This window comes from Oncorhynchus mykiss, chromosome 10 (genome assembly GCF_057628025.1).
Source record: "Oncorhynchus mykiss isolate SJ-2025 chromosome 10, ASM5762802v1, whole genome shotgun sequence".
NCBI lineage: Eukaryota > Metazoa > Chordata > Actinopteri > Salmoniformes > Salmonidae > Oncorhynchus > Oncorhynchus mykiss.
In genome coordinates, this window is record NC_143031.1 from 61,510,566 (window position 1) to 61,525,000 (window position 14,435).

Here is a 14,435-nt window from a genome sequence, read left to right on the forward strand (position 1 = left end):
CCAGTAATTGCTCTGCTCACAGCTCATGGCCTTATAGACTTCCCCATTTGTGTTAAGAAACAGCTTTAATAAACACCACTCGAAAGAGGATTAGACATTTTACACCCGCTTAAATAGGGAGATGATATCTGCTCTCTGAACATTTAATGCACATTCTTTATCTGTAAACACTTTGAATCGACTAATTTGTGAAAGTTCAAGGCAAATATGTAGGTCATCAGAAAAAAAGTGAAGAAAAGGAAATGTTTAATTATCTCGATAGCGCTAATTCGCGGATTAAGATTGACGATGCCACATTTAATAACCAGAGATTTTCTAAATGAGCTCTCATATTAGCTTGAAGTCACATTTCCTACTACGCAAAACCGCCCCCTTATTATGGTTTCCTGTGTACCAAACATACTTGCTTCATGACAGTTGGTCTGCAATTTGAAGTGGTTATGATAAATGAATAATATGAATGCTACCTGAGGTAGATTTGCTCAGGCACTATAAAGATCCCGGGGGTTGAGCACGACTCTGACCAGCGGACAGCTTTTGAAATAGGATGTGATAACTGGTAGAAATGGATACAGTTCCTCTTTGAGCTTCGCTACCACACGATCTTCTCTGATTCCAAGAGTAACCCTGATAGAAAAGGCTTGGATGCATCTTATCTATATTTATTTATGTCATTCATGTATGATTCAGTACAGTCCACAAACAGAAAAACACACACTCTTGAGATGCATGCACACGCACATACACACACCACACAACACACACCACACACCACACACACAAACAAAACCACTAGCCCTCTCGAAAGCAGAGGCAGAGTCCGTATTGTGGTGCATTGTTCATTAGTTTGAATGCCACTGTCCCCATTGACTCCCCAATGACTCACTCCTCATTGACTCTCCTTATTGACTCTTTCCCCATTAACCTCTCTAGTCTAGAGGTTAAGGTGGGACGCTACCGTCCCACCTGACCAACATCCGGTGAAATTGCAGAGCGCCAAATTCAAATTAAATTACTATATATTAAACTTTCATGAAATCACAGGTAATACACCAAATTAAAGCTACATTTTTTTGTTAATCCAGCCAATGTGTCAGATTTCAAAAAGGCTTTACGAAGAAAGCAAACCATGCTATTATCTGAAGACAGCACCCCATCAAACAAACACAGACAATCATATGTCATCCCGCCAGGCACAACACGAAACTCGAAAATAAAGATATAATTCATGACTTACCTTTGACGAGCTTCTTCTGTTGGCACTCCAAAATGTCCCATAAACATCACAAATGGTCATTTTTTTTGATTAATGCCGTCGTTATATATCCAAAATGTCCATTTATTTGGCATGTTTGATCCAGAAAAACACCTTTTCCAAATCGCGCAACTTGACTACAAGTAAGTTACCTGTAATCTTTGTCCAAACATTTCAAACAACTTTCCTAATACAACTTTAGTTATTTTTTTACGTAAATAATCTATCAAATTTAAGACGGGATAAACAGCTTTCAATACCGGAGGAAAACATTATGGAGCGTGCTTTTCAAACAATACACTTCCCTCGAGCCTCGTTTTGAACAGGGCTACTTCTTCATTTCTCAAAGGAAAAACATCAACCAATTTCTAAAGACTGTTGAGATCCAGTGGAAGCGATAGGAACTGCAAGCAACTGCCTTAGATATCTAGAGTCCCAATGAAAACCCATTGAAAAGAGAGTGACCTCAAAATTGTTTTTCCCTGGATGGTTTGTCCTTGGATTCGTCTGCCAAATAAGTTTTGTTATACTCACAGACATAATTCAAACAGTTTTAGAAACTTCAGAGTGTTTTCTATCCAAATCTATATGCATATCCTACCTTCTGGGCCTGAGTAGCAGGCAGTTTACTTTGGGCACGCTTTTCATCCGGACGTGAAAATACTGCCCACAAAGAAGTTAACTCTCCACAATGACTCTCTTCCCATACAGGAGGAGACCCTCTAGGACAGTTTGCGATCGAGCACCTCCAGAACGAGTGGAAAGTGTCTGTCAGGAAACCACTGGACCGCGAGGAGCGTGACAACTACCTCCTAAATATCACCGCCACCGACGGCACCTTTGCCGCCAAGGCCGTGGTCGAGGTCAAAGTCCTGGACGCCAACGACAACAGCCCCGTTTGCGAGAAGGTAAAGAGAGAAGGCGGGCCGTGTTTTCTGCGTACGGGGGTGCACGCTGTGCATGACAAGTACCTGGGAGGAGGGAGGGAGCGAAATAAGAGGTTTGGAAAGGTTCATCGTCGAAGAAAGCAAGAGGAAATTATGGGGTAATTTTCCTCCATCAAGGGCTTTTTTTTTATACCAGATAATGTATTTCCATTGCTGATCGTATTAAGTCCATACAATGATGGTGCTGCTGTCGATGTAAATGTATTTTCGTTCTACACTCTCTATTTCCTCCCTTCTGGTTAATATACCTTATTGAATTCTGTCTATTCTGGCATATTCTACCTTTACTTCTCTCTGTCCGCCCCTACATCAACCCCCCCCCCCCCTTCTTCCCGCTTCCCTCCCACACACTCCCTTGTCCTTTCTCTCTCCATCTCTCCGCTCCCCCAGTCCCTTTACACAGAGAGGGTCCCCGAGGACATCCCAGCCGGCAGGCTCATCCTGCAGGTCTCGGCCACGGACGCAGACATCCGCTCCAACGCCCACATCACCTACGAGCTCCAGGGACCGGGAGCCGAGCTCTTCACCATCGACCCCGACACAGGTGTGTTGGTCTGTCTGTTTTTCTGTCTGTCTGGGTTACACCTACAACACACTCGATGTGTTGACTAGTCTGCCCACGCTACCATACAGCTAATCGAAAATCAAATAACCACAGGTCCATGTCTGCCGCAATGTAGATTTCGATTCAAGTCATTTCAAATGGCCGCGCTGCACTCGCATTCATCCAGTTTGTATTCACAGCTTGTCAAGAGGTTATTATGACTATCAAATGTCCATGGGTGCGTGACGGCAGCGTGGCGTACGACACTAACCCACAGACACACACACACACACACAACGACCCTGTCTTTTGCCTCCCTCTGTATCGTCACAAACAGACACGGTAATAACTCCTAGGTGTGGACGCCAGTCATGCACACTTTCTGATCGAATTCTAATCCATCCACCCCAGCGTGTGTGGGTGTGTGTGTGTGTGTGTGTCCCTAGTGGCAAGGTGGATTTTGTTTAGGTCGCATCCTTTTGGATGGTTATTTTTTAATGTATTTTGCCCCAGAACATTTCCCCGGAGGGTTTAGCGAGCCATGGCGCTAAGAACCCACGTTTCATCTAACATACAATCGACATGGTTCTCGCCTGAGGTTTTCGAGTCTCCTCTGCAGAAAGCGGAGACCAAATGACTCGAGTCCGACCTTAGACAACGCAGTGCCAGTTAGCTCCCATTAACTCCCACGCTAAGAAAAGTAACGCTGCATTGGTTTACGTCTGAAGGGAGAGAGAAGGGTTATGAAGAAACAAGGACAGCAGCAGTGTGGAGCTTTACCACAAAAGAACAGTCCCTTTATTGTGTTCTAAGTTCAGACGCACTTTGATACCTCCACGTGAGCCCGGCAAAGAGGGAGAGGAGGAGAGCGGAAAAATCCGGCCAGTTCTTTTGGTGTGGCCCAAATTGAAGGAGAAGGAGAGCTGCTGTTGCAGAGTGGATAAGGTCAAGAGTATCGTGGGGGGGGTCCTGTTTTTTTTATGCCGAATAGGAGGATTGTTGCATGCGAGGAACGCTACGAGGCTTCGTTGGTATTGGCAGTCTGTGTGTCCAGCGAGGCCCCGGTAATGTTGACGTGCGGCATGTCCCAGGACAACCTCCTAGCTGCTCTTAGCTGCCAGGTACTCCTGTCCTCCTGCGTTTTCCCTCCTCTCTCTTCCTCTCCGTCAATTATTGATGTATTTCTCTCCATCCTCTTCTGAAAACTATTAGTTGTTTGGATGTGGGTCGGCTGCTTGGATCAGGGGAAGGGGTTTGTGGCATACGAGAGGATATGCAGGTCTCATAACACACGCAGGCACACACACACACACACACACGTCTGCCTCAGTGATCTGTGAGAAGCGTGTTACTTTTGAATGCACTGAAGCGGCTAATGCCAACTTAAAAATAGAGGTGTGCGGAGGTGAGCAATGACAAGTTTGTAAGGTTTCCGGGACACTAAATGTTCAGGTAAAGTTTCCCCTAGTTACAGATCAGCTTCCCCCCAGCCTTTAACCCTAACCTTTATTCTGGTGATTGTTAACAAGCTGGACGACAGAGTGAATTATCTTAAGAGGCTTCACACACGTAGGTCCGTTGTGGTTTGTACACGGTATCGATCCGGTTTCAGTCATTTTTCTGGCTACTCAAACCAGCCGCGGGCCGCATGAAATTGGCTTATGTTTGACAGCCCTGCTCTACGGTCAGTCTACACCGAACTAAATGTCTCAGAGAACATTTAGCTTCACTTGCGTTTTATGTTGATGATTTCTTTGGAATGGGCGTGGGGTAGGTGGACGATGCAGCTCTAACACGACCTGTCCTCCAAACATGACCTTTCTTAAAGAGTGCATCCCGCAAACGCCGTACCGTGGAGAAGTGTGTGTGGATTGCAATAACTTGTAATAAGAGTGCGTGTGTGTGTGTGTGTGTGTGAGTGCCTACCCCATTGATTGACATGTGCCTTTCTTCATCTTCCGTTTTCCCAGGTGAACTGAAGACCCAGCAGCCCCTGGACCGCGAGGAACAGGAGGAGTATCGCCTGACGGTGCGGGCACTAGACGGCGGCGGGCGCTACTGCGAGGCGGCCGTGCACCTGACCGTGGGGGACGTGAACGACAACGCGCCACAGTTCACCTCCGACCCATACGCCATCACCGTCTTCGAGAACACGGAGGTCGGCACCTTCGTGGCGCGGCTGCTCGCCACCGACCTCGACACCGGTACGTTTGTTGTTTGTTTATTTTACAAATGAGTTGATCTGTTTGTTTCATTGTTCTTTATTTGACCAGTCTTCCACCAGGCAATGCTAAGCTCTCCGACCTGGTGCTCTCCACATTGTGCACACGCGCAGTATGTTGCGTCTCACTCTGCCCATGTCTGATAGCCACTGTGGAGCTCTACGTTACCCGTCCGTAAACTGGTTGTGAACAAGCGAGTCACTTAACAATTCATCTTTCTGCTGAGAAAATAGAGACAGAATTGTTTGAGAAGTAAAGGCGCATTGCTTTTCCGCTGAAACGCTGAGTCCACAGTATCACAGTAATCCCCGCTCCGTTTCACACCAGGCTCTTTCGGCGCAAAGCGATGGTGTCTCAAGGATGACATTTCGATTCTCCTCGAGCACTCGACTCTGAAAAGGCCTAATGGCCATTTTCTATTTGCCATTTCTATGACTTTTGTGTTGTGTTTGTCGTCCTGTGCGGTTCTGTTAGTAGAGGATGGCGCTTACATGGGGCCACCCATACGGAAAATGTATGCATGCACTGCTGTTAGTCGCTTTGGATTAAAGCGTCCGCTACGTGGCATATGTTTGCTTCACGTTTCAGGAAACCCACCTAAGCAGGAGCAGCCGATTTTAAAAAAAAAAAAAAAAAAAAAAATGAAACAACGGATTTGTCCCCAGAACTCCCTCAAATGGAGGACAGTCGAAAGCGTTAGTGTGGCGGCCATATTTAAACTCAAGAGCTCTGATATTAGCAAGCTCCTCAAATGGGACAGGGTTGCCACTTTCAGCGACGCTACCAATTTGACTTCCGTGACTGGCGTTTGGTAATGACACCTCTTACAGGGCATGGCGTTCTAGACTAGGGGAGCATGTCAGCGTGTTCCCTTCACAAAGCCTAGGTACGGATGAAGATAAACTCTCTCTCTCTCTCTCCCCCCCACCCCCCGCCCCTGTCCTGCCTTCTCTCTCTCTCTCTCTCTCAGTCCTTCTGGTAAAACTGACAGTTTGACAGATTGAATGGGATGTAAGAACTGGGTCGCTCGTTCGTTCGCCCAGAAAGTCGAAGCGCAAAAGGGGGCCTGCTTTTTCGACAGCTCTTCCCCCAGGGTTGGCGCACTAGCACGGAATTCCTAAAGTCTGCCCTACCTTTCGTGTGAACTTAAAGGATATCTGAAAAGAGGAGAGGAGAAATGAGGTTCTCCCCCCCCTCCCTCACTCCAATTTTAGCCGGAGGCATATTTTGGATCATTTGGAGCTGGAGGGAGAGAGGAAGAGAGACCAAATATAGACTGCATGCAGAATTCTGCTAAAATATCCTCTGTGTACAACCTAAAACAGATAACACGTCCAGAGCAGAATTAGGCCGATACCCGCTAATTATCAACATCCAGAAAAGGGCCGTTTAAATTCTACAACCACCGAAAAGGAAGCGATTCCCAAACCTTCCATAACAAAGCCATCACCGACAGAGAGATGAACCTGGAGAAGAATCCCCTAAGCAAGCTGGTCCTTGGGCTCTGTTCACAAACACACCCCACAGAGCCCCAGGACAGCAACACAATTAGACCCAACTGAATCATGACAAAACAAAAACATAATTACTTGACACATTGCCACATTGGACAGAATTAACAAAAAAATGGAGCAAACTAGAATGCTATTTGGCCCTAAACAGAGAGTACACAGTGGCAGAATACCTGACCACTGTGACTGACCCTAAACAGAGAGTACACAGTGGCAGAATACCTGACCACTGTGACTGATCCAAACTTAAGGAAAGCTTTGACTATGTACAGACTACTGAGTATACTGTAGCTTTTTTTATCTTGAGAGGCCGCCGTAGGCAGACATGGCTCTCGAGAAGACGGGCTATGTGCACACTGCCCACAAAATGAGGTGGAAACTGAGCTGCACTTCCTAACCTCCTGCCAAATGTATGACCGTATTTGAGACACATACTTCCCTCAGATTACACAGACCCACAAAGAATCCGAAAACAAATCCAACGTTGATAAACTCCCATATCTACTGGGTGAAATACCACCGTGTCGTCAAAGCAGCAAGTCGTGTGACAGGCATAGGGCATCCGGTGAAGAACAAGCACCGTTTGTAAATACAACCCACATTTCTGTTTATTTATTTTCCATGTTGTACTTTAACTATTTGCACATCCCAACACTGTATATAGACAAAGGTCTTTATTCTTTTGGAACTGTAATGTTTACTGTTAATTAATACAAAAATACAAATAAATATGATTTATTGTTTATTTCACTTTTGTTATATTATCAATTTCACTTGCTTTGGCAATGTTTACATGTGTTTCCCCATGTCAATAAAGCCCTTTTGAAATGAGAGAGAGAGAGAAAGAGAGAGAGAAAGAGAGAGAGATTTGCACTCCTTTTGACACGTGTTGGTATCACATACACAGATCTGTAGTTGTAGTGTAGTTGTAGTGTGTATCTTTATCGCCAGCCTTGTAAACGGTGTATTGGCTGACGTTTGCCCGTATTGCCAGGATATCTGAAGAGCCACACACACACACACACTGCCCCGCAGAGAAATAACAAAGTCAATGCCGTCTATGACGACTCTGGACGAGACGAGATACCCGTTTTGCCACAGTCCAGGTCACACAGACCTCTCTCTCTCTCAGCCAGCTGCCATTGGACTGATTCATCAGTATGCATAACTCCACTGACCTCCATTGTCAGATAGATAGAGGAATCATTCACTATTCGGGGGGTTCCCCACATTTGAGACTCGAGTATCTCTTTGCTTCAAACGTTGACACATTTTGAGCCCTGCCAGTTCCCTGCACCAGTTGTGCTATCTAGACCGGCTTATTTGGGTTGAAGATGTTTGATACTTTCAAGCTTACTCGCGTCATTGCTGTGTGCTGTGTGCCCACTGCCATGGCGTCGTTTCTCAAAGTGGTCTGGGGGAAAAGAACCAGACAAACCAGGAAGCTGGTTGGTGACCATAATTGGTGTTAAAGGGAGAAGTTATGCTGAAACATTCCTTTCTCTGTTTCTTCTATATATCTCTCTCTCTTTCTCTTTATTTTCTCTCTCACTCTTTCCTCTATCCCCCTATCTCTCTCTTCCCATATCTTTCCTCTCTATCCCCCTATCTCTTGCCTCTATCCCCCTATCTCTTTCCTCTCTATCCCCCTATCTCTTTCCTCTCTATCCCCCTATCTCTTGCCTTTCTATTCCCCTATCTCTTTCCTCTCTATCCCCCTATCTCTTGCCTTTCTATTCCCCTATCTCTTTCCTCTCTATCCCCCTATCTCTTTCCTCTCTATCCCCCTATCTCTTTCCTCTCTATCCCCCTATCTCTTGCCTTTCTATTCCCCTATCTCTTTCCTCTCTATCCCCCTATCTCTTGCCTTTCTATCCCCCTATCTCTTTCCTCTCTATCCCCCTATCTCTTTCCTATCTATCCCCCTATCTCTTGCCTTTCTATTCCCCTATCTCTTCCCATCTCTCCCCAGTTGCTATTTTCTTAAGTGGTTTATTTTCTGTCTATTCCGTGTCTGTGCTGTCCCTCGTTTGATTGGGTGAACAGCGTTCATGCGGCTCACGCTAGACTGAAACAAGCTTTCTTGCCACTTTGGCTTGAGGTCTTTGCTACCGCCGTCGATAAAGGTTCAGCGAATGCCGTCGTCAGAAGGCACAGTTCCATCAAACGCACGGTGCAGAATGTGGAGTTCGTCAGTTAGCACGTGAACATTTAGTTGGCCCGTGGTGAAGTAAAATGGTTTTAGATACCAGATAGCGATGAAAGCAGTAAGGTGGTTTTTAATAGCCGTTTTAGAAGGTACAGCATAAACATGGCAAAATCAGGTGTGGTGGAATCCGACCCAGAGTGTGGGAGGAAACCTCCAGGGGACTGGATATGAAGTATACTCGTCTGGTGACGTGAGTCGAGATTGCTTCATGATTCTGGTGTGATCCCCTTAAACGTCAGCAAGCTATTTCCATCGGCCGAGTGATTTGGTCTGATTAAAGCGATGGTGACTGGGACCAACAGGTGCCAGTAAACCGGGCTCCCGCCGACAAGAACTTGCATCCTAAATGGCATCCTGTTCCCTTTGTAGTGCACTACTTTTGACCCATAGGGCCCCGGTCCAAAGTAGTGCACTGTCGAATAGAGTGCCATTTGGGACGCAGGCCGGGTCTCTTTAGTCGTAATGAGATGCGAAGGGGAATGTGTGTGTGTGTGTGAAAGAGAGAGATGTGGGCCACCTGCAGAAAAGGCAGTATGGTTATTGTCCACATCCGTCTCTGTCTCGTTATTGGACCGCCCTGTCGGGAAGCGGCGAGGTGTTAATACAAGGTGTGACTGGCGTGTTTGCGTTTTTAATGCTTTCGGTTGGTGAAACGGGTATGTTGTGTTGAAAGGCTGATATGAAAAAGTATCGGTACTCAGGAGTGTGTGGCTGTACTGCTGAGGAGGTACATGCAGATGACGTTTGGGTTGTTTACGGTTTTCCTTTCCAACAAACCCAAAGCGATAATGAACTGCCACTCGGAAGAACATTTAGTATACTGCTCTTATCAGATTATCAGACTCTACACATTACCTTGATTTTAGTCTATATGTTTTCAACATGATCTCTCTCTGTCTCCTCCCAGGCTTGAACAGCAACATCCTCTACTCCCTCGCCGACTCAGCCGACGGCCACTTCTCCGTGGACGAGCATACCGGCGTCGTCGCGTTAAAAAAGCCCCTGGACCGCGAGGCGCGGGCCGTGTACGAGCTCAAAGCGCGCGCCTCCGACCAAGGCTCCCCCCGACGCCTCTCGTCCCTCTCCCGCGTCACGGTCTCCGTGCTGGACATCAACGACAACCCGCCCGTGTTCGAGCACCGCGAGTACGTGGCGGGCGTTTCGGAGGACGTGGCGGTGGGCACGCAGCTGCTGAGGGTGCACGCCGCCAGCCGGGACATCGAGGCCAACGGGGAGATCGCCTACGCCATCGTGAGCGGGAACGAGCACGGCATGTTCAGTGTCGACCCCCGGACTGGTATGTTTCTCTCTCTCTCTCTGTATCTCTCTGTATCTCTCTCTCTCTCTCTCTCTGTATCTCTCTCTGTAGCTCTCTCTCTCTCTGTAGCTCTCTCTCTCTCTGTCTCTCTCTCTCTCTCTCTCTCTCTCTCTCTCTCTGTATCTCTCTCTCTCTCTCTCTCTATCTATCTGTATCTCTCTGTATCTCTCTCTCTCTCTCTCTCTCTCTGTATCTCTCTCTGTAGCTCTCTCTCTCTGTAGCTCTCTCTCTGTCTCTCTGTCTCTCTCTCTCTCTCTCTCTCTCTCTCTCTCTCTCTCTCTGTATCTCTCTGTATCTCTCTCTCTCTCTCTCTGTATCTCTATCTCTCTCTCTCTTCTCCTCTCCTCTCTTCTTTATGTGTCTCCCCAGTCACCCGGGGCACCATAGTATGACTATCATCTTCTCCAACCTCTTTGTGTGTATTCATAGCAGGTTAGCGTTTTTTCCTAATGAATGTTGTTCTGGAGGCATCTCTGCAGAGTGGTCACTAGCTGGCACTGCCACAAGGTCATCAAATCTGATTTGAACCCTAACCTTAGCCACGCTGCTAACCCTAATGCCTGACCTTTACTTAAGACCAAAAAGCTCAGTTTTGTTTTCCTGAATTTTTGCAATAGAGCCAGTATTGACGTTGCAGCTGGCCTATCTAAGGGGAAAATCGCTCAGTAATCGTCGACCTGCGTAGCAGATGACATTTCTGTTGTGTACGTTGGACGGTAACGTAACCTATCCTCCCTCTCTGTCTTTCGACTCCCCTCCAGGTGACATCTTCGTCATCGAGCCGCTGGACTTCGAGACGTCTCACGAGTACTACCTGACGGTGGAGGCCACGGACGGGGGCACGCCGCCGCTCAGCGACATGGCCACGGTCAACATCAACCTGACGGACGTCAACGACAACAGCCCTGCCTTCGGCCAGGCCACCTACGCCGCCGTGGTGGCCGAGGACGCCGAGCCCGGCAAGACGGTGGTGGCGGTGAGTTGACCGATGAGTGACCGTTCTGATCATTTGGTCTGGTGTTTCCCTCCGCAACTAGAAGATGAAAACAAAGCCTACAAATTTGCTGAATGTATATATTCGAGTTTGTTTGGCTTGCGTTCGAACCTAGAGATGTTTTTTCATTGCAGTGAGTCCCCTACCGTTGTATAGGCAGTCTGCTCCTGTCGCGTTTGTCACTTTCCTTCCGTTTCCCTCCCCCTCCTAAAATACCTTTTCAATCACTGTACACCCCCATCCCATTATTTCACCCCTAGTCTTTCAGTTCCTCTCTCTCTCTGTATCTCTCTCTCTCTCTGTATCTCTCTCTCTCTCTGTATCTCTCTCTCTGTATCTCTCTCTCTCACTCGCCTCTCTCTGTATCTCTCTGTATCTCTCTCTCTCTCTCGCCTCTCTCTGTATCTCTCTCTCTGTATCTCTCTCTCTCTCTCACTCGCCTCTCTCTCTCTGTATCTATCTCTCTCTCACTCGCCACTGTCTCTCTCTCTGTATCTCTCTGTCTCTTTCAATTCAATTCAAGGAGCTTTATTGGCATGGGAAACGTGTTAACATTGCCAAAGCAAGTGAGGTAGATAATATACAAAAGTGAAATAAACAATAAAAACAGTAAACATTACACATACAGAAGTTTCAAAACAATAAAGACATTACAAATGTCATATTACATATATATACAGTGTTGCAACGATGTACAAATGGTTAAGGGTACACAAGGGAAAATAAACAAGCATAAATATGGGTTGTATTTACAATGGTGTTTGTTCTTCATTGGTTGCCCTTTTCTTGTGGCAACAGGTCACAAATCTTGCTGTTGTGATGGCACACTGTGGAATTTCACCTTGTAGATATGGCAGTTTATCAAAAATGGGTTTGTTTTCGAATTCGTTGTGGATCTGTGTAATCTAAGGGAATGATGTGTCTCTAAATGGTCATACATTGGACAGGAGGTTAGGAAGTGCAGCTCAGTTTCCACCTCATCATCTCGCTCTCTGTCTCTCTCTCTCTCTCTGTCTCTCTCTCTCTCTCTGTCTCTCTCTCTCTGTCTCTCTCTCTCTGTCTCTCTCTCTGTCTCTCTCTCTCTCTCTGTCTGTCTGTCTCTCTGTCTGTCTCTCTGTATCTCTCTCTCTCACCTTCTTGTGTAGCAGAGTAAAATGAGGTCCTCCTCTCTTCTTGTTCACCCGACTGTAGCAGACACACACACACACACACTGATGAGTTAACGGCGGGTGACTCACTGAGCTGTCCCTTTCTCGCTCCCTTTTTTCTATACACCCCCCCCCCCCCCCCCCCCCCGTGTCCATTTATCAACTGTGTCTAATCAACCCGAATGGAAATGATCCGTGTTAAAAAATGGGATTTCTAAACTTGCCCCGTGTCACACGTGGGAATCCTCTCCGTCCCTCTGATTTCCCCTGGGATCCGTTCTCTATACAGCCCAGGTTTGTGTGTGTGAACATCTGTGTCCCGCGGTCTCGTGTCAGCGCAGGTGTGTGTGTGTGTGTGTGTAAGTCTACGCCCTGTGTGTGGGTCGTCCTCGGCGGCTGGCCGTGACTCTTCCTCTCTCCCGTTCTCCCGGGTCGTAGGTGATGGCGGAGGACGCAGACGGGCCAGCCTGTAACCACGTGCGTTACTCCATCGTGGAGGGGAACCAGGGCAGTCCCTTCACCATTGACCCAATCAGGGGAGAGGTCAAAGTGGCACGCCAGCTAGACAGAGAGACGGTATGGTGAAACATTCATCTCTATAGTGGATGGGCATTGATGGAAATACATTCAAATGCATATCTGTGAAATGTCTGTGAAGTTCACACTCAATGTATATAAGCTACTTCACATATTCATTGATGTGTGTGTCATCTAATTTTTTAATTTTGTCTTCAGTGACACCTTAATTGCACTGTACACGGCAATCTAAATTAATAGCAGATACAGTTTACCAGTCAGCTTTGCAGTATCGCTTTCAAAAGCAGTACAGAGTGAAGTTTTTATTCTCTCTCGCTCTCTCTTGCCCCCTCCACTCTTCCCTCCCTCCCCCGTCAGACATCGGGATACACCCTGACGGTGCTGGCGTCGGACAACGGCGTTCCGGCCCGCTCCAGCAGCGCCACGGTCAACATCGACGTGTCTGACGTCAACGACAACCCGCCCCTCTTCTCCCCTGCCAACTACAGCCTCGTCATCCAGGTGAGGAGAGCGGGAGGGAGGGAGGAGGGTAGTGAAGGTGGTGTAGAGGGAAAGGTGCTGGTGAAGATGGAGAGAAGAGCTGGTGAGAAGAGAGGATAGAGGGAGGGAGGGATGAGGGGTGGAAGTGAAAAAAGACGGGGTGAGATGACTGAAGGTGTAAGGATTCGAAAGATGAGCGTTAATAAGGAGGAAAGCTACAATTTTTGTTTTGTATCAGGGAGGAAGGGAGAGACGAGTGGAGGGAGAGATTGGGCAAATAAGGATAGTTGATGCACCGTCAGGTATCTCTGTCTTTACTTTTGAGGAGCCGACAGTGAAAACCAGAAACGTCATTTCGGAGAAACTCTAAAATCTGATACAGGGATTTGGTATCTGTGCACACCCATCGCTTAGCCTTCGAGGAAGAAATAGATTGCTTCACAAGATTGATTCCCACATAAAATCCCCTCTCCAGCTCTCTCACACACCTAAAAACGTAGCAAGCATTCGTTACTGCCTACAGTACCTCCTGAATTGTAAGTCTTAACCACTTCCTTTTCCCGCAGGAGAATCGTCCAATGGGGACCACGGTTGTCCAGCTCATTGTGACTGACCGGGACGCCACGCACAACGGGCCGCCGTTTGTCTTCGCCATCATCGACGGAAATGAAGGCGGTGTGTTCGAGGTGAACCAACAGGGGGCGCTGTTGGTGGTGGAAGAGCTGAAGAGGAAAACCAAGGAGAACTACCTGCTGAATGTCCAGGTACTGTGGGAGCGTATGGAGAGACGAGGCATGGTGTTGGTTGGACACTTTCTCTCCTTCTATTACTGTTTCCTTCTCTTTCTCTCCTTCTATTACTGTTTCCTTCTGTTTCTCTCCTTCTATTACTGTTTCCTTCTGTTTCTCTCCTTCTGTTACTGTTTCCTTCTGTTTCTCTCCTTCTATTACTGTTTCCTTCTGTTTCTCTCCTATTACTGTTTCCTTCTGTTTCTCTCCTTCTATTACGTTTCTCTCCTTCTATTACTGTTTCCTTCTGTTTCTCTCCTTCTATTACTGTTTCCTTCTGTTTCTCTCCTTCTATTACTGTTTCCTTCTGTTTCTCTCCTATTACTGTTTCCTTCTGTTTCTCTCCTTCTATTACTGTTTCCTTCTCTTTCTCTCCTTCTATTACTGTTTCCTTCTGTTTCTCTCCTTCTGTTACTGTTTCCTTCTGTTTCTCTCCTTCTATTACTGTTTCCTTCTGTTTCTCTCCTATTACTGTTTCCTTC

The 14,435-nt window shown here is 47.0% G+C and overlaps 1 protein-coding gene and 1 long non-coding RNA gene across 10 annotated transcripts in view; both read left to right on the forward strand.

Annotated features, from left to right (window-relative positions):
- LOC149980128 (uncharacterized) overlaps positions 1-14,435 on the forward strand; it is a 297,110-nt gene that overhangs the window by 80,719 nt on the left and 201,956 nt on the right. The gene's annotated exons all lie outside the window — the stretch shown is intronic.
- Positions 1-14,435, forward strand: part of LOC110534409 (protocadherin Fat 1) — a 100,441-nt gene that overhangs the window by 67,492 nt on the left and 18,514 nt on the right. For all 9 annotated transcript variants that reach the window (XR_005034193.2, XR_016483862.1, XM_036933522.2 and 6 more), the window contains 8 exons: positions 1,967-2,163; positions 2,593-2,746; positions 4,717-4,950; positions 9,596-9,985; positions 10,768-10,982; positions 12,587-12,724; positions 13,043-13,186; positions 13,732-13,929. Coding sequence is in view for 7 of the 9 variants with exons in the window: in XM_036933522.2 (XP_036789417.2) it covers positions 1,967-2,163; positions 2,593-2,746; positions 4,717-4,950; positions 9,596-9,985; positions 10,768-10,982; positions 12,587-12,724; positions 13,043-13,186; positions 13,732-13,929 (1,670 nt within the window). In the remaining 2 variants the exon portion in view is untranslated. The remainder of the gene's footprint in view (positions 1-1,966; positions 2,164-2,592; positions 2,747-4,716; positions 4,951-9,595; positions 9,986-10,767; positions 10,983-12,586; positions 12,725-13,042; positions 13,187-13,731; positions 13,930-14,435) is intronic.